Source organism: Sceloporus occidentalis, unplaced genomic scaffold (assembly GCF_023333645.1).
Source record: "Sceloporus occidentalis isolate IW3139 unplaced genomic scaffold, rSceOcc1.0.p SCAF_3, whole genome shotgun sequence".
In the NCBI taxonomy this organism is placed as follows: Eukaryota; Metazoa; Chordata; class Lepidosauria; order Squamata; family Phrynosomatidae; genus Sceloporus; species Sceloporus occidentalis.
This window is the reverse complement of record NW_028316983.1, coordinates 54,118,251-54,139,108: the sequence shown is the minus strand read 5'-3', so window position 1 is coordinate 54,139,108 and position 20,858 is coordinate 54,118,251. Positions and strand designations below refer to the sequence as shown.

Below are 20,858 nucleotides of genomic sequence, written 5' to 3'. Positions count from 1 at the left end.
TTACACATGAATTGAATTCTTTCAGTTCATTCTCTTAAATGGGAGCAACAAATGCTACAAGGAGACATGCCTACATAATAGATATGGTAGCTGCTTGTCCAGGACAATTAATGTTACAGTATATCTTTCCACATTTCACAAAGAAAACCATGTAGCCAAGCAACATCAGAGTGTGGCTAAGATGGTAAAAGCTATTAAGGGGGAAAAATACACAAGTTAGTAGAGGCTGCAGCTGTTTGCTTTTGCCTGGGCTTATTGGGAAGTGCAAGATATTCCTCTTCTCTCCCTCTCTTGAGTTATTTGAGTGCAAACTTCTTTTGCACTTTAAACTCAATTTCCATCCCCTGAAGTAAGCTGAGGACAAAAGGGGGAAGTAGGGAAAGAGAAACTAGGGACCTTATCAGACACATTTCCCCCCGTTATGGGCATGGGAAGGAGATGCTTGGGGCTGTGCAAGTCTGAGAAAAAACGTATTTTACCACACCCCAAAGTGTCCTCAAAATGGCCCCATCCCATTTCCCGGTGCCAAGCCGTTCCCTTTCAGTGCTGAGGTGTTTCCTTTTGTATGACAGAAGTCTTCCGACCAAGCCAAAGGATGCACCTCAGCACTGAATGGGAATGGCTTGGTACCGGGCGACGGACTAGGGCAATTTTGAGGACACTTTGGGTGCAATAAAATGCGTTTTTTCTTGGACTCACGTGGCCCAGAGCTTTCCCCTTCCTGTGCCCATAATGGGGGAAATGAGTCCAATAAAGTCCTAGGACATTTTAAAAACAGCTAAAAAAGCAGGGTGACAAAGATTAAACAGGACTGTCTTGCCAAATTGGAAAAATTGGAGGGTATGCCGCAGCATGGACCCAAATGGTTATCATGTGAAAGGTTAGCAGCTCTCCCACTCAACTAAAACAACTATTTGTGATATTTAGGGTGGAACTGGCTTAGAGTTTTAAATCTGATGTTGAGATTCAAACATTCAGGAGCATGTGATGGAGTCTTGATTATACAACATGGGAGACATTTGTATACACAGTATCTTTGTGTCGATATTTCCCTCCTAGGCAATGAAATGACTAACACAATGTCTCAATGAAAATGATCTGTGTGTAGAAAAGAGAGAGTGTGGTAAGGCTTATATGTGTGTGTTTTAGGGAGAAAAAACTGGAAATGAAATGCACGCTGGTTTTGTATGTCTGTTTGGCCTGGTGACTTATTCTTTTTAATAGAAGTATAATTGAATGGCTGTGTGCCCCCCCCCCCTTTAAGACCCAAACTCTGAAAAATCATTTTAATCATGTGCAAAAATTCTTGCAGTCTCTTCCAACAGGGGGAAAACTTTTGAAAATTTCCTTTCTTATACATATGAATAAAGCAAATACTGTCTTTGCAGTGAGAAAAGCACAAAGGTGGTCTCCAACAAAAAGTTGCAGTGCAGAGCGCTCCAGCCACTCAGATATGGCTTCTTCCAAAAAACTTCATTCCATTTCATGCTTTAAGGGATTGGTCTACTCTGCCCCACTCTTATCAATTAGCATTCAATGCTTTCTCAGCTTGCTTAGTTTCACTAAGTTGTTTTTGGATTAGTCCCACACCCAAAATATATTTTATATTCCTGCATAAGTTTGTATTTCTCAGATTCTACTAATACTCGTATGCCTGTATATGAATGGTGCCATTTTGATAACATACAGAACATACAGAAAAAGAGTTTGACATTAAGATACAGAATTTTTATTGTTCCTTCCCAAAGTATTAAATGACCTACTCTTTGTTTTTCATTAGAAGGGAGTTGGGATTGATATATGAAATAATTAAGGAAAGGAAGTGATTATTTTATATCCCTTATACTGTAATCTGATGCAAACTCTTTTGATCTGTTTTTCCCCAAAAGAGCGAAGGAAAAGTTCATCTCCCAAGGAGCTTACAATTGGGGAAGGCAGCTTAAAAGATGGTATGTACAGCGCTGTGTAAATTTACAGCGTTTTATAAATAAAGGTTGATAATAATAATAATAATAATAATAATAATAATAATAATAATTAAAGGCCAAAGGCCAAGGGAAGGATAATAGGAGGAGGGGATGGAAGATGCAAAAATAACAGAAGAAGAATAACAACAAATAGAGATGTGTAGAGCTACAGGTTTTCTGCAGCCAATTCTTCTTAGAGCAGAATGATTCCCAGCCTTTCCCTGCCATGCCCTTCTTATAACCGCCAGTGGCCTCATGTGAGCGTAGGCATTTCTGCATGCCAGAGACCAGACTTCAGAGAAGCCTGCTTAGCCCTTGTGTGAGATCCAAAGCGACACATCACTGCTGGCAAAGAGTTACTGCAAGCTCCCTGTGATCAGTTAATTAGGTTTCTGCGCTATTACCATGTCGTCATGGTGAATCTCCCCACTCCTCCGATCAGAGGCAAGAGAATAGAGGGAAGCTGTAATTATAGTGAATCTCATTAGAAACTGCTTCATCTAATCAGCCTCCCTGCACATCATGAGTACATGCCAAGTTCATCACCTACAAACCATGCACTAAAAGAGAAAGAGAGAAAGACGAGAAACCAGGAATAAGCTGTGTTACGACCTTGTATGGAAAGGCAGGGATAAACACTGTATTACTAGATTATTGGCAATATTGCTCTAATGGTTTGTATGGGGTAATTAGATAATATGGTGAATTAGGTGCAGTATCTAAATGTAACCATACAATTATCAAGATTATTTTTTTGGACTAAGCCTGTCTGTAATAACTGGTTCCCAAATTTGTTCTGGCTCTGTACATTGAAAAAATGTTCTTAAAAATCAAATAAAAAACTCTACCAACCATTATAAAATAAGAGTTTTTATCACTAGGAAAGCTATATAGCAGTGCTGTGCACTCAGTTTAATGTAAGGAGCCTTGATGTATTAAAATAGTCAGAAGATAGGAACCTTCAACATTTCAGATTTCTGATTGGTTGGAAGTACAGAACGTTGATAATTTCATTTCAGCTTGTTTCTTCCCCTAGAACTTAACAAAATTTTCAAAAATTTATCAGTGATATGAAATAAAGCAGAAATATTTGCCATCCCCTAAACGTAAGATTAACAAAATATCTCCTTTCTGCATCCTAATGCCAGAAGTTCCCAACAGAGGACAGAAAGTATCATAAGGGAGGGAGAACAGTAAGGAATGCTTCACAAGAGTACCTTCACTACTTCTGTTTAATACCTTTCCCTAATGGTTCTTGCAGTATACACTCTGTCAGAATGCTCAAAACTTCTTAGATATTTTTAGGAAATAAATATAAATCTTTTTTTAAAAAAAAAAAAACTTTGACAGGGCTTGAGTTCTTATCATCTGAAGATAAGGTAATAATTAGCAGAAATGTGGCCAACTTTAGTGTCATTGATTTAAGAGTGCCTGTGCCACAGCCTGGACATTTTGCTTTTTGAACTACAGCTCCTACAGTCCCTCAGCCAGCATGGCTAAAGTAACTTTTCCATATGACTATACAGATTGAGTCTCTTTTTCCAAAAATGTTTGGAACCAGAAGTGTTTTGGATTTCAGATATTTTAAGATTTTGGAATACTTGTATTTGCATATACATACATAATGGGATATCCTGGAGATGGGACTCAAATCTAAATGGAAAATTCATTTTATGTTTCATATATAATTTATACCTTATAATCACTGTGGAGGATCTACATAAATTTAACCTGCATAATGCAGAAATCAAAATAGTCAAAGATTTCGCATACCTTGGATCAAATATTGACCAGAATGGAGACTGCAAGAAATCAGAAGAAGACCAGGAATAGGAAGAGCAGCTATGAAAGAACTAGACAAGATCTTAAAGTGCAAAGATATACAACTGAGTACTAAAGTTAGAATCATCCAAGTCATTGTATTCTCCATCACCACGGGAGAGCTGGACAAAAAGATAAATAGATCCTAGAACAGATCAAACCAGATCTACCCCTGGAAGCCAAGATGACAGCACTAAGGCTGTCTGTCGTACTTTGGTTACATCATGGGAAGGCATCAGAAAAGACAATAATGCTAGGAAAAGCAGTAGAAAGAAAGGTAGACCACATGACAGATGCATGGGCTCAATCAAGGAGGCCATAGGCCTGAATCTGCAGGTCCTAAGCAGTGCAGTGGAACATAGAGGGTCTCGGAGATGTCTCATCCATAGAGTTGCCATGAGTTGTGAACAACTCAAGGGCAGTTAATAACAGCATACCTTATACACACAGCCTGAAGGTACTTTTTTACACAGTATAAAACATTTTGCACATACAACAAAGTTTATTTGCATTGCACCATCAGAAAGGAAAGGTATCACTGTCTTAACCACCCATGAAAAATGTTTTGTTTTTTGGAATATCTTGGATTTCAGAATTCTGAATAAGGGAGACTCAACCTGTATTTGAATTCATCCCACAGTATTGTCATCACTTGAAGTTCTGCCAAGTTATTATTTTACAATGAATATTATTCTACAGCTGTTGTATGTTTTTATAGTTTGTTTAAAATCGCATGTTTGGATATTGAATTTATATCTCGCCTTTCTCCCAAGATGGAATTCAAGACAGGATTCAGTTGTTGTATTGGGTTTTTTAAAATAGCTTGTTAAACCCTTTGGGGTGGGATGAGCTTTTTCAAAGTAAAAGAGAACATAAGAAATAATATCTGGCCTGGGAACTCCCCCTAACATGGGAAGAAAATGAAAAGTGCATCCACTACCAATCATGGGCTCTTTCCAGATGTTTATATCATAAAACATCATAAGAATAATTATGTCTGTTATCAAAAGCAACAGTATAAACTTTGCCACCCAAAGATAGTTTTTATTTAAAGCCACCAAATTAGATGGCTCAGCTATTAATTTTTGTCATGCTGTTGACCAATGGAGCTAACTACAGGCATTCAAAGTAGCAAAATGCAGAGCTCTGTATAGGTCAGTGCTGCTGCTTGACACCAATTTCTGAGATAGCTCCTACATAAGTCCAGGCCTAAAAGGACATCTGAAAAGCAAAGGCTGTGAAGAAGAGATCTCATCTAAAGATATGAAATGAAAAGGGTGGTAGGCATAGTCTGTTTCCCTTTTTATCTGTTCCAGAGGTATAAATGAACTCTTTATTGAATGAGATGTGGAAATACTAAGTCTGTAAAATCTTATCCACTCATTAACATGCCATCCCTAATCTACGTCTTCCCAGTCCAAGTATAAAATGGGTGCTAGGCTGTTTTATTTCTTCAGAGGCTGCAGAGAGCAGTGATTCTGATACACAATGTCTTCATAATGCAGCTTTAGAAAAGCTGGCTTTACAGCAGGTAAAAGGCCAAAATAGAAAAGGCAAGTGGTTTGCTAGTTTCCCATTTCACTAAATTCCCTATACGTGACTAACAGTCAATAGATTAAGTGAGTAGAGCTGCTCAAATGGTGCATCCTAACTTCATCCTACAGGGTACTAAAATCTCCTGTACCTCTTCTAGATCAAACTGTAAACACCTTAACACTTTTCTGTAATTAATTATATTTATATCCCACTTTTCTTTCCTCATGCAGCTCAAGTCTGCTTATACAAGATTCCCAGACCTTACAGACACATTATATGGAAATATTTCTTTTCTGGAACTCAGTTCCCAGAACCTGCAACCACAGCCATATTGATGGGGATTGTTTCAATGTGACAATTTCCATTGTTTTCCATGAGATTACTGAAGGCTTGGCAAGTCTGGATCCAACACAGCTGACCATGTCAAGCAGACATGCATGTATCCACAATACTTTCTTGTGGGCATCACTATAGTATATCCTTTATATGATTACATATAATCAAGATGCATAGAGGTAAAACAAGTTGAAAATATAAATGCTGAACACTGAAACACATCTTTTTAAAGAAAAAGATTGCAGCAGAGAAAAAGATGTAGAGCTTTTTTTGGAGAGGGGGAATTAATTATATAAATTAAAATAGAGATTCAAAGCTACTCAGATCTGAAGACAAAATAATGTAAAGCTTTGTCTTTGTCACTCAAGCCTCCTCCCTCCCCAAATCATGCCACAGGTCAGAAGAAGACACACACATTTCTATCACTACATCTCTATACAGATTCTTAAAAAAAGATGATAATGAATGCTGTTTTCCAAGGATTACATTTTATCCCAAGAGCAAGGTGATGGAGAATACTTCGAGGGAGTTTTACAGAACAGGATGTGGTTAGGATTTAGGAAGGAGACAGTATTTTTATCATATGAAAATAATGCAATAGATATAAATTAATAAACATCAATTTAGATCTTTACCATGTAACACTCATCTCTGTCAGTGACACATTGGCTTAAGTTGATTAATGAGAGGTTGGACATTTCTAGCTAAAGTAGCTTAAACACTGGCAGAAGAAGCACAAAAGTGATTTTCATAATGTGACCACACATATACAGAGAGAGAGAGAGACACACACACACAGAGAGAGAGAGAGTTGCTTCTGCCCTCTTACCCATAAAACTCGCAGGTCTGGTTACCCAGCAACACCGACACACTGCTGCCAGCTCCCAGAAAATGGCCAGTGATGGTCACCATAGTCCCTCCTGACTCTGGCCCACGGCTGGGACTCAGAGAGCTCACCGCAGGATTCTTTGGAAGAAAAAGAAAAAGATCATCTGCTTTCGTTGGATGCTGTTCCAACACTAAGACACACTGTTATAGGTGGAGATAGGCCAAGAAGGATCTTGAGCCAAAGGTCACAATCCATGGTTAAATAGTAAGGGTGTCATGCTTAGTGGAGTCAGACCTGAGAAACCAAGACAGCATTGATAGTGTGAAAATACTACAGCTTTATTTAGGCTTTCTTGACAGAAGTTCACCACAGACTCGGCAGTGTCAAATCTGAGTTTTCCTCAAATGGAATATCCTTTATCTTACAGTTGAAAACTACTTAGAGACTGCTTAGGTGGTATGAAGTGGTATATAAATGAAGCTGCAATTGCTGTTTAAGAGTTCCCTCTTCCCAACCTCTCCTTCCCAGCCCGCGGTCCCCGGCTTTGAACCAGATCAAAGCGTCCTTTGAAGATTCATCCTTTCCTCAATTTTCCCATCTTCATTATCATATCATGTGTCCCAGGAAGGAAGGTGTCCTCTATTCTGTATCAGTGTTCCACCTCAGGAAATAAACAAGGCGATAAAGTTGTGGCTCACAGCAATCCATTTACTTCCAAGCATTCTCCTCCAATTACCTCCTTCCGCCCTTCACTCTTTCTTTTGTTAGCCATAGCGCTATTTCACCTTATCAAATTATTCCTATAATACCATATCCCCTTATTATGACAGATCCATAACCTTTGGGTATGACATAGAGTTTGCATGCAATTGTGTCCTCCCTTTTTTTTCTTTTGTGTAAAGAATTTCACCAATTTAGTCTTCAGATATGAGACGAGACACTGGAGTCATTGCTAATTAGAAACTTCTTGGGTAAGTTTGGGACAGTCACCCAGCTTAACCCATCCCACACTAGTGTTGTGATGCTAAAACACTGCCTTGAACTATTTGGGGGAAGTCAGTGTAACAAACATACCCATTAATGCCACTGAACATTGAACATATGCTAAGTAGTTTCTGAGAGCCAGCATGGTGTAGGGGTTTGAGAGTGGGACTAGGACTCTGGGGGTCGGGGTTTGATTCCCCACTCATCCACGGAAACTTGCTGGATGACCTTGGGCAGGTCACAACCTCTAAGCTCCACAAAACCCCTTTCAGGTTGCGATAGGTTGGAAACAACATGAAGGCACATAACAACAACAACGTAGTTTCCACTTGCTTTTTGTTGCTGTGCTTTTTTTTAGTCACAGTCAGGGCTGAAATGTGAAATGGAATTCCTTTTTTAAAAAAATTAATTAGTTTTCATTCAAGGAAAAGAACATCATACAGGCAAAGAAAATAAGAACATGAATCAGTAACACAAGGGGAATGAATCAAGGACACTTGCTAAAATATGTTGATATAAGTTCTAGCGAGTGTAGAGCAAGTCACTTATTGGGACTAGAGATCCTCAGAGCATGCCTTAGTCCCCAAAACTAACCTTTTCAAGCACTAGTGCATCATCAACAAAATCTCCTATATAGATATCCATGAGATGCTATTGTGTTGTCTTGAAAACAACAACAACCCCCACAAACACTCACCATTTTAATAAATAAAACTACAGAAAAGTTCAATGAAGTTGTCAGCATCTTTATTTTGAGTTTTTGCTGCTCTTAATTGTTCAGTTAAATTTTCTACCAGAATAGTGGTCCATAGAGATGATTATTCCATGAGTCAGTTTTACCATATGTTCATGGCTTTGCAGAATATTTTATCTGTAGACATAGTTATAAATGCATATGCAAATTCTCTCAACGTGTGTAGGATTGTGCAGGATTTGAAATTATGTTGTTTTGGAGAAAGTGTTTCTCCACTGCTGTGCTATAAGAATTTAGTCCAACTGGTGTGCTCACAGTTATAATTGCTATTTATTCTTTTTAAAAAACACCCAGAAAAATCAGACACTTCAAAATTGTTTTCACTGATGTAATCAAATCGTTTTACTAATTCTTCTTCTTTTACAGCTTTCATCTGTTGTCCAGCAATATCCCAGATGCATTCCCTGGACACTGCCATCTTGGACACTCAAAATCACAGTGAACATGAGAGACTTCTTCATTTTTTTCCAGATCATTCCAGTTCCCAGAAGGCATCCAACAAACTGCCATGTAAAATTAATTCAGTGGTCAAATTGAAACAGTGTCCTGTTTCTGAAAAGTGACCACTGCTAAATGCCTTAGAGATATTTTTCCCAGCTTCAGGGGGTTAGGAAGGCATTCTGAGTGGCAATATCTGCAACAATCAGAGGGACAGGATTTTCTCACAAATGAGACTGTCATATATTGGAGCCTGGGTTTTAGGCTACATAATGATGCTCTAATGGCAGCACTATAACCTAGGTAGGTGATTGAACTCAGCATAAATAGGTGCTTTTTCAGGTTTCTGTCTGGCCTACTGAATGGCTCTTCTGTGCCATAATTTCTCTCCTATCTACAATGGAGATAATGATACTGACTTCTGGGGCAAAATGCCTTGAAGTGTATGAATGAAGAGAACATTGGTATTAATATTAAACAGTGCTTAATACTGGGTGGTTACAGCCCCAAAGCCTACAAAATATAAAAGACATAATTCTAAACAATTTTAAGGAACAATTGACAAACTGCCCATTGTAGATTCAGACAGACTTTAGGTCTTGTATGATTTCCAGGACTTTTTTCTTTTGTTGGGCAGGAGCTTGAGCTTTCATAATAGGGTATCGTGTTCTGGTTTTTAAGATTCCACACCTCATGGCTGTGAATATATCAAAGGAAAACCAAATGACCTAAAAGTGAAGGGATAATAAATAATAACCTTGAATTTGTGTGTGTATGTGTTTAGCATGTCATGATTTCCTCAACAAGGCAAAATTTTCAAGGCTTCCCACTATTAATGTAAATACTATTGATTAAATCCATGAAAGTGAATAACCCATGCCTCTTAACTCTTTGAATTTAATGTATAAAATAGATTAATTCCATGTAACAAAGTATTCCAATTAGTGAATAGTCTTCTTGTGCTAAACAAGTTATCTTTCTTTAGTCAGCAGTATTCCCACCCCACCCCACCCTGTTTTGGCTAGTGCATAGTGCCCTAATATTGCTGACATGTTACTTGATTCTGATGCTGTGTATACAGCAACTTCTTTCTATACAAATAAAGATTTTTAGGGTGTCTCAGTCAGACACCTTTACAGAGCCTTTTAAATCACTATTTGCTCTATGAAATGTGAACATTCATCACAAGTCACAAGCATTCTGCTGTTCACATATTTATATAACCAGGGATGAATATTATCTTGTATATTCAGGGATGACTTTACCTTGCCAGGGTTAGTGACTTTTACCTAACTTCAGTCAGCAAGTCACCTCCTGAATGTGTATACAAATCAAATGGATTTTAATTAATTAATTTTATAAACTGGTCAATAAGATGGCTGAACTTCTTGGGCATTGTATAAGCAAATTAAAAGCATAAAATATAAAAGAAAAAATTAAAAACAACACACAATAAAACCAAGCTAGTTTTCTGGTGAAAGGAGTTGAATAGCTTCTCCTGGAAGCCTTCGGTAGTAGCAACTCAACTTTCAAATATGCTGCACCCCCTCCTTCACTATTTAACATCAAAGAAATATTATTTTTTTCAAAATCAGAAGTGGACTTCCATCCAGTTCAAACGGTGGGGGGGGGGGAGGTCTGCATAGGCCCAAGGGGAAAAACTGTCCCCTGACCCACCTCAGTAGTTTCCCTAGCTTCAGAGAAATAAGGTACAACCCACTCCAATTATCTGAACAGCCAAATGACCCACTACCATTATCTCTGTCTTGCTTACATTAGATTTCAGTTTACTGAGTCTCTTCCAGTTCATTACTCTGCCCCAAGTAGTGGTTCAGAACATCAGATGTGTCACCTTTATTAGACGAGAAGTAGGGGAAGAGCTGGGCATCAGGCACATATTGATGACACCTCAACTCACATCTCCAGGCTATTTCTCCCAAGAATTTTATATATAGAATGGAGTACTCTGTAGCACAGTTGTCATAGGGTGGAATAATAATCACCCAATATTGCCATCTAGAGGAAACCATCCAAGTAAGAGAAGAACCACTGTCACATAGCGCCTCCACATTGCAACCCAGATAGTCTACTTGCAACTGATATTTCAGATTTTTAAAACCCTTTGAGTTCAGGTTAGATTCCTCTGGGAGAGCCCAGCTATGAGCTCTTTTAAAGAAGTTGATACCACTCCCTCTATCAAAGAGGAGTTTAGAACTTCTTGGTACTAGCTGAACAGACAAGAAGGTCAACGGGCATGCATACAGATAGTTGGTTGAACATGATCAAGCCTCTGTAAGGGACCAGCTGTGTAAATAGTTCCAGGGTGGGCTTTCTGGTTGCTGGAGTCCTGTTGCCAAAGTCTTTGCAGGATTAGCCTGAGCTGTCAGAGTCATGGAAGGATCAGAAGCAGTGGAAAGAAGCTGTTTCTTTTCCTTCAGCATTAGGTCCCTAGCCAATGAAAAGGCTGGAGCAACTATACCATTGGGCCATTATTAATCCAGCCCTGCTCACTGCCCAGAAAAGCTCCAGTGGACAAGAATCTGATTATTCAGTGGAAGTGGAAAGAGAATGCTACTTTGCCATTCCTAGCTCCACAGAGTAGGCTCAATAATGAGCTCAGAAGTACCTATTTTTCTCCATCTGCATTCTAACTAGTATGTATCAATTGTTTCATTGCCTTCTGTTGAGATGGATGTGAAGGTGCTTAATGGCTCTGCAAAGAGGAGGATGGTGCTTTGGGGCAATTATCTCAGCTACTGTATATTAAACATTTCTGTGTTCCCATGAATAATCCAGGGAAATTACATGAGTACCACCTTTACTAAAAAATTTCTAGAATTTATCAGAATCTGCTTTTCACTGGGATGTGAACCATTTTATTAGTTCCCTCAGCTATGTAGATAAGAAAAAATGGAGATGAGAAAAAGTCTTATTTTCTACAGCAAAAAGGAATTTGTTGAAGGAACTGAACTCTCTCCTTTTCTGTGTTCCTCTTCTCCCCATGGTCTATTACCCAATCTCCCTTTCTGTCATTCCAGAAGGGATCCAGACTAGAGGAATTCTGGCAGGGATGATAACAACAGAGAAGTATGGCAGAAGAAGCAGAATTTAATAATGATAATAAAATAATAATAAAATTTATTTATATCCCACCTCTCTACAAAATGCAATCGGGACAGCTTACAAAATTAAAATATACAGTCCGAACCCTCAAAACCCCCCCCCCCCCAATACAATTTAAAAATGTGGGATTAAAAACACAAAACATACTTAAAAACAATTCAATAAACTGTGGTGGAAGTCAGAGGTCAGCAATTAGATTTTTCTTCTGATGGCCGGAGAACTATTCAGGAAAGAGATCCGTCTTTATAGCTTTTTAAAAGCTGTTTAGGGTGGTAATATGATGGATCTCGTCCGGCAGGCCATTCCACAATCTGGAGGCAATGGCTGAAAAGGTACTCTGGGAGGTCATGGACAGCCTTGTAACAAGAGGAAGATTATATGGAAGGAGGCGGTCCCAAAGATAGGTTGGACCCATGCTATTTAGGGTTTTAAAGGTAATAACCAACACCTTGTACTGGGCCCAGAAACTGATGAGCAGCCAGTGGAGTGATCTTAAGATCGGTGTTATATGGTCTCTTCTGGATGTACTAGAGACCAGTAGGGCTGCCATGTTCTGGACTAATTGAAGTTTCCAGACCAAGCACGAGAGTAGCCCCATGTAGAGTGCATTTCAGAAAGCAAGGCATGTGGTTATCAGTGCATGTACTACACTCTCAAGGTCCCTGATTTCCAGGAAATGGCACAGCTGGCGTATGAGCCGAAGCTGATAACAGGCACTCCTGACTGTCGCATTCACCTGATTTGTCATGTGAAGCAATGAATCTAGGAGCACCCCCAGATTGCGAACACAGTCCTTTGAGGAGTGTGTGACCCCTTCTAGGACTGGAGGTTGTATCCTGATGGCTGGGTTCAGAGCCGATACCGTAAGTACCTTCATTTTGTCTGGATTCAGCTTCAATTTGTTTTCCCTCATCCAATTCATTACTTCTTTAAGCAAATAATTGAGAGGTGAGACGCCATCTGAAGTCAAAGCTGAAGACTGAGATATGGAGAAATATATCTGGGTGTCATCAGCATACTGATAACACCCCGCCCCATGCTTCCGGATGATCTATCCCAGTGGCTTCATGTAAATGTTGAAAAGCATCAGGGACAAGATGGCGCCTTGTGGAATGCCACAATTAAGCTCTTTCCTTGCTGAGCAACTGCCCCCAAGCACTCTGGAATCTGCCCGAGAGGAAGGAACGGAACTACTAATTTAAAGTAGAGAAGAATTCCTCTATACTCATCCACACTTCTCTTTTAAATCAAACAACTCCATCTACTATATAAAAAAATAAACTTGAAAGATGTGATGCTTGCCATCTTGATATTCTGTTTAACTAGAATGAGGACTAGCAGAACTTGTTTTGTGTCCAAGACTGGAAGGGAGTGCTGATACTGGGGCTGGGTCACAAGATCCCCTGAGAACAAGGGAGAAATTGTTCATTATGGTGCCTCTCATTTCATTACAGTATTTAGAGAACACCAATGTGCTTTTATGATGTCTGGCAGGAGGTGCCAATAAAGAAGCAAAAACTGTCCAAGCAACAGGAGGAAATTATATGCTAGTCACTTTTTCCAGTCATAAAGAAGGTGCAGCAATGCAAAGAATGATAATATTCAACATATGTTTAATGATTTGCTGCAAGGTGTTACTCTGAGATTCATCTTCACAACTGCTTTCACCCAGGCACTGGTTATTACTTAACACAGTCCACTTTAATGGTCGCAGCTTGAGAAAGACCAATAAGACACACTATGCCTATGGCACTACCAACATAGCTTCTTGTTTGCCAGAAAGTTTGAACACAAAGGCAGCTCCAAGAGAAGTGAGGGAGCCTGATGTTCAGCTTGCCAGATCAGACTCTTCAGTTTCCATTACAGAATAGAGTCCCTCCAATTTGACTCTTTAGTGACCACATCTAAAAGGATGTGGGTGGTCTCACTAACTTTTCTAACAAGGGAACTGAGCTGAAGCCTATCTCCACTTCTAAGTCACTATATTTACACAGTCAAGCTTTGTTTTCCCTTTTTATGCTCCCCGCAACCCCCCCCCTTCTTCAGCAAACCCTTTAAAAGCCAATCTAAAGTCATCATGGCTTCATATTTTTTTGTTAAATATTTATTTCAAATAAAAGTAGCAATATACCAAAATAACAATATTTTTAAAAAAACTTTTCTAATTTGCCCAGCAAAGAATATGCATTCTTTATTCTTGCATGCCAGAATAAAATAATGAAATATATACATCTCTGCCTTTTTACTAACCCAGGGCAAGTGATTGAACTTCTATGGTAAACCAATTTTAGTAACACGGGAAAAGACACTTAGAACATAGCGGAAGATGCCATAGCATCACATTACATTGACTCCCTTATTTAAAATAGCAAATTGCTCTGGAGCTATATCATGATATTTGAAACCACTTACACTTGCCCCAAGGGCCCCTAGTGTGGGAGGCTGGAGTCTAACCCCCCCCCCTTGATTTTTAAGCACAGCATCTTTTTTCCCCTCACACTTCCTAAATGCACAGAGAAAATGACCCACTCGCTTTGAAAAAGAGAGAAATAACTTGGTGGGCACCTTATTTGGGCTTGTAGACCAGTTGCACCCACAGACACTGTATTGGGGAGCCCCACACAGTAACTCTGGAATAAGGGAATACCAATTGTTATATGTTTATTAAATGGAAAAAGCTTTCACTTGTCCAAAAAGATGCTTCAAATCATCTTCAAAAACTCATTAAATTGTGGTTATTAGAAAAGAGTGTTACTTGGTTTCGTTTTATATGTCAAAACAACCAGCTGTACATATTATTAACAGAGCACTGCCCCCCTCAGTCGAGCAGGATTTATTTCAGCCTACATAAGGCTTAGCATGCTTGTTCAGTCTCTCTCTCTAAGTTCCATGTCGTGTGCAACTCTGATGTAACCCTGAGTTTAAAAAGCACAATGTGTCCCTAGATGCTTCCACCAGCAAAATCCCACCGCTGCCTTTGGCATTTTAGAAATACAACGAACAGGTGGGATTTACAAACACGCAGAGAAATAAATAAAAAATGAGAAAAGGAAGTGGTTTCTGGCATCTTTACCTCCTGTAAATAAGTTTCCCATTGCAGCACGTTGCTCATAACAGTGATGAGAAGGCAGGTGCAATCTGTCTGATTTATCTATCAATTACTATACAAATTGTGGGCAATTGGAAGCCACTAAAATGTAGTCAGCACAAAATCAATGAAGCCAGATAATCTTGTATGGACAAAAATGGAGATGCAGAAAAGCCCCAGGTGTGACTTGCAAGTGTAGGTTCATAATTAATGACAGAAGGGTGCAATGATTGCTTCAGGAATGAAAGAGAAGAGGAACTCTGGATTAAGCAGATAAATGGAATGTCTATCGAATTAGAATCTATTTGTTACATAAATGTAGAAATGCACTTGCACATCAAGGAACGATACCTGAGGGGGGACAGAAAAAGAGAGAGAGAGAGAGAGAGAGAGAGAGAGTGCAGGGACTTTGTTTGATTGGCAGATATATTTACTCTTTAGAAGTGAAAAATAATGGCATTTCTTTAGTAGTCAGATTAAAAAAATCATAGTGTTTGGAAAATATGTATAGCAGAATGGAAAGAAGCAGCACCATAGATTAATTCATGTTAATTAAATTTCAGAGTAATAAGGTCTCTTTTTAATCTTTCTATTGTGAAAAAGGATGTAGGAAGAAGATATTATGGCCAGTAGGATACCTTTCCTTGCTAAGATAGCACAGCAAGAGATACCAAACATACGGCAAACTTGCAGTTGAAGCCACACTTAGAAATTTATTACATGGGGGAAATAGGGGGTTTAAACAGGCATTTTCCAGGGACAGTCGCATGATCATGGCAAAGATTTTCACACACATCATGCTTAGAGAGGACGTATCCTTGGAAAAACCAGGAATGCTCCAGAAACAAATTATTAATGGCATTTCCCCATGAATGATTTGTTGCTGGAGCATTCCTGGTTCTTCCTTGGACAAGTCCTCTCTAACTGCGATGTCATGTGAAAATCTTCACTGCAATCGTGTGACTGTTCCTGGAAAATACCTGTTTAAATCTCTGATTTTCCCCATATGATAAACTCCACAGATGAGTGGAGGAAGTAGGTGATACCTATAAGCATCTCTACCATCGTGATCTTAAAGACCAACACATTTCATTCTTGTCAGGCAAAAGTACGTAGGCACACCATGTACATTGCTAACACTAATTATAGGCTCTTTGGACAGTTAGGAGTATACTTTTATATAAGGCTCTAATATGCAAACCAGATTCCTAGATGTTATCAAGGATGTTGTTGTTGTTGTTGTTAACTGCCCTCGAGTCAATCTCGACCCATGGCAACCCTGCTGATGAGACATCTCCAAGACCCTCTGTCCTCCACTGCTCTGCTCAATTCATGTAAACTCATTCTCATGATCTCTTTAATAAAGTCCATCCATCTTGCATGTGGCCTTGCTCTTTTTCTACTTCCCTCCACCTTTCCTAGCATTACTGTTTTTCCAATGATTAATGCCTTCTCATGATGTGTCCAAAGTACGACAAGTCTTTATATCAAAAAATCTTTATATTAAAAAGTCTTTATTTCAAGGATATAAAGACTAGTTAATATTAAGAAACACGTTATTTGTTAGAGCTGTATTAATTGCAAACCATCTTTATTTTAAATCATGTATATCTGGTGTTTGCGCCTAGGTTATTACAGCCTTTGGCTTTTGTTTGTACATAAGTCTGGTTTAACTGAATGTTCCATAGACAACTCCACTGACACACTTTGCTAGTAAGGAGCACATACACGTATCCTTTCTATAATACAGAGTGTATAAGATACTTGATCTAGCTTATGCCTATTATTATTATTATTATTATTATTATTATTATTATATAAATAGAATGTCATTTAACAATAATGTAGTTTCATGTCCTCTTTTGATATGCCTCAAAATACATGTTTCTGCAATGCATTTTTATTAATCCACCAATAATTATTTAATTGTTTTCTCTTGAGTTCTACAAAATATGCTTAACCCCAAAGCCTTGCAGGAACACTACTGCACAGTATGTATCATTTACTATTTATTTTATTTATTTAAACACTGTTGTTGTTGTATGCCTTCAAGCCATTTCTGATTTATGGCGACCCTAATGCATAACATATCATGAGGTTTTCTTGGCAAAATTTGTTCAGAGGGGGTTTGCCTTTACTTCCTCTGAGGCTGAGAGAGTGTGACAATGGGTTGCCATAGCCAAGTAGGGATTTGAACTATGGTTTCCAGAGTTGTAGCCCAATGTTCAAACTACTACACCTGTATACTACTCTTTATCATGGGCTCTCAAGGCAACATGTCCAGATTAAAACATAAGTCAAGAAGATAAAAACATATTAAACAAATAAACAGTTAAAACTACTTCAAAAACTACAATAAAATATGGTTTTTATTAAAGCCTTTTCAAACTACTTTAAATAAAATAGTTTCCAATGGTCCTCCACAGGGATGGCATCCAACAATTGGGGGACCAAAGCTGAGCAGGCCCTCTGTCTGTAGCAAAATGTTATTTCAATTATCTTATGGTCACAGGAAGCAGTATCATTTTATCTCGACAGATAGTCCTATCTGTCTGAGTGATAAAAGAAAAAAAAATGCAGTGGTCAGAAAAAATTTCCGGAAACATAGTCATATTAATATATAGCCCTCTTAGCCACCTTGATTCCCTGTATCAGAACAAAGGTGAGATACTACTACTACTACCACCAATAATAATGGGATGTATCAAAGCTGTTGGTATTTATGACTTCTGTACAGTAGCCCTCTCACACAGAAGAAGGACAAATAATCAATCACATGGATAGAGATAGTCATACTAAGTTTGGAATAGACATAGGCCAGATGTGGAACCATGCCAAATTGTTTAGTCACAGTCAAGGGTCCTACTGAAAAGGTAATATAACAAAACAAATGTTATGGAAGAAGAGACAGCAAACCCAAGCTGGCAATGTGACTTCAAAGCACACACAGCCACAACTTGATAGATGTGTACTACACTACATGATCTAAACTTGGAACTTGGAAAAGTTACTCCTAGAATCCTTCAGACACCATGGCCAGTGCGCATGTTAGCTCCGGAATGCTGAAACACTGCTTTTCCAAGCTCTGAATAAATGTTTACTTTCATATAAAAGCACAAATAATAAACCATTTCATGACTCTGAAAATGTTTTGGATCGTCTACTAAACATTTGTTCACCAGAACTGGAAGTGACTCTTTGGTTTATTATTTCTTTGGTGTGTTTGCCAAATCAAATGACAACGCTGACTGCACTGGAACTTACCACAAATGTGTAATGCTGTGCGGACTTGGCCACAAATTCTGGCTTGCATTCTCCAATGCAGAGGAGTGCAGGACCGGAAGTGATATCAGGCTCAGCCTGGCCCATCTCACACACAATCCTGAAAATATAAAATATGCAGTGAGTTCTATAAAATGAAGTCATGTTGCTGTATGAGATCTGCATTCCCTATCTCACATTTTCATGCCTGATTCTCTCATCTTCTGAATGAGCTAATTATGAAGGGTTTTTTTTTAACCATACATTAATTTAAAGGGGAGAAAGTGAAAATTAGATATAATTATTGCAAGCTGTAAACTGAAGTGCTAAGCAAAGCACAAATGGAAAATATATTAGACTATACAGAAGGGAGTGTAAAATCCTTGAAGTAACAAATGGATGTATTCAATAACAGAACTGTTCTCATTGTGGTCACTCTGCCATAACCAACAGACACACATCTTCCAGTGGGATATGAGAAAATAGGTAAGTTTGGCCACAAGGTAGAATATTGTGCTCAAGAGAATCAAGAGATGAGCGAATGAGACAAGTGGAACCTTATAGACACAATAATGTAATATTCAGTGATAAAATAGCTGATATCTAGCTATGTGGAAAAGCGAATTTACAGGCCTAGGGCATGCATAGCTACATTCTACCCAATCAGCAGATATTGGGATGAGGAGCTGAAAGACCTGAAAAGGTGAAGTGTGGCCATCAGTCATGATCACTGAATTACTGAGTGGCAACCTGTCTTGCTCTCTCTTAGAGATGGGAAGGAATTTCATCTAATTCAACTATTTTGGCAATACTGTAGTAGCCCCTTTCTTGCACTTTTGTGAGACTGTGTGCAGAAACACACCTCAACTGAGTATCTGTGCCTCTGACAGGCCTATGTGAGTCTTTCGAGAAATAAAGTATACAAACAGTGCACACTTTCCAAAATCTGAATGGCAGTAACCAGAGAGCTTGAAAAAGTATTACAAATTTGTCTTATTCAATGGGGAAATTGTGTGCATTAGACAAATGCACATATTAGGAAAATGTATAAAATATTCACAAATTTCCACATGGAAAAAAAATCCACATTGTTGTATTGCTGTACTCTTAAATGAAACAAAGAATCACAGAAAATGGGATGTAGACAAGCCTAAAATTTGTGCTGGTGTAGGAAATGACAAAACAAGGGTTCAGTGAAGGCAAAAGAACTATCAACAGGCAAGCTACAATTGTTTCTTGCATAATTCAGCTAAGTGGTTGATCTAGCAGCTAAAATTGGAAGTGATTATAAGGCAAATATAATACTACTCACTATAGCAAATATCGAAAGATGCATTTAAAAAAATGCTTGAGGGAGCCTAATTAGGGCCAGTCCTATCACTGGAAAAACAGAGGCAGCTGTCCATAGAGGGGCGACCTCCACTATTTTCAATGGCGCATGTGCCCAGCGCCATGCCCCATCCAACCCTATGGGGCTTGAATATGCATGAACCTCCATTTTTGCAGGGGGGTCCGGAACGGATCCCCCATGAAAATGGAGGGCCAACTGTTGTCTGAGTTTTCTGCCTCATGTGCCAAAATAACATGGCTAGCTTTAAGTACATACACACACACACACACACACACACACAGAATAGGTACAATTTACCTTCATTTGTCTTGTGATAAGATATGTGTGTGGGGCAGGGGGGACAGGGTGGCATTTGCTGTGCTTTCTGAAGCAGTGAAGTAACTTTGGCCAAATCTGAGCCAAGATTCCCCCCCCCCCAACACATCTTGGTCCTAATTGGGAACCAGGTTGTAGTAGCTGGAGGTGGTTCTGATACCATGTAAAAAAGACACTAATACCATAAGGATGCTGCAAACATCCTTGTCCCTTTGGAAAATGTATAGTATAGGAAGGAGTAGGAGAGGTCTTTCTTTATTTGATCCACTGCTACAGCTGATGCTATCCACTTCACCAGAAGTTCTTTCTCCCCTTCTGGGCATCATGTTCAGGGCCCTTTCACACAATGCAGTTGCACAGTTATGATTCCAGTTCAATGTCATGGTTCCATCTTATGGAATTCTGGGATCTGCACTACCCTTTTATAGTTCTGCTTTTCCACTTTAACTGCTCTGGCTGCCTTCTGTTGCATTCTGGGGTTTGAGTTCAATGAGGCCTAAGAGCTCTCTGGCTGAAAATTCTAAATGCCCCTCCCTAAACTTAAATCCCACAATGCAACAGAAGGCAGCCAGAGCAGTTAAAGTGGAATAGCAATGCTATAAGAGTGCAGTGTGGTAATCTTCTTATTATTTAGAATTCTCTACCAGAGGGGCCCTTAGTGCCTTATCAAACTACAAACCTCAGATTTCCATGGAATAAAACTTAAAAGTGGAATCATAGCACTGTAATTCTATAGTGTGAAAGGACTCTAGGTGTGCTTATATGTGTGTGTTGTGTGTAGAAGGAGAGCTCAGTAATCAGAACAAGCAGAGCAGGTCAGTTGAGGTGGAATGTATATTGGCAGCCTCAGTTCTGCTCACGGGAACTGAACAAAGCTTTTTGCCCAGGTGGCAACCTCTGTACTGATGGAGACTCATCTATTCTCTGAGAACAGCAATACCCCCATGGTCTTTCCCATTTCTGCAGCTTTCCTCGAATCTACTCCCATACAGAAACTTAAATCAACAAAACAACACTGTAGACCGAATGCTTAAAAGAGGCTTAACATTAAACGT

The 20,858-nt window shown here is 39.0% G+C and overlaps 1 protein-coding gene across 2 annotated transcripts in view; it reads right to left on the bottom strand.

Annotated features, from left to right (window-relative positions):
• Positions 1-20,858, bottom strand: part of PLXNA2 (plexin A2) — a 586,503-nt gene that overhangs the window by 131,125 nt on the left and 434,520 nt on the right. For both annotated transcript variants that reach the window (XM_089514441.1, XM_089514442.1), the window contains 2 exons: positions 18,141-18,258; positions 6,490-6,626 (listed from right to left, as the gene is read on the bottom strand). In XM_089514441.1, the coding sequence (XP_089370567.1) occupies positions 6,490-6,626; positions 18,141-18,258 (255 nt within the window). The remainder of the gene's footprint in view (positions 1-6,489; positions 6,627-18,140; positions 18,259-20,858) is intronic.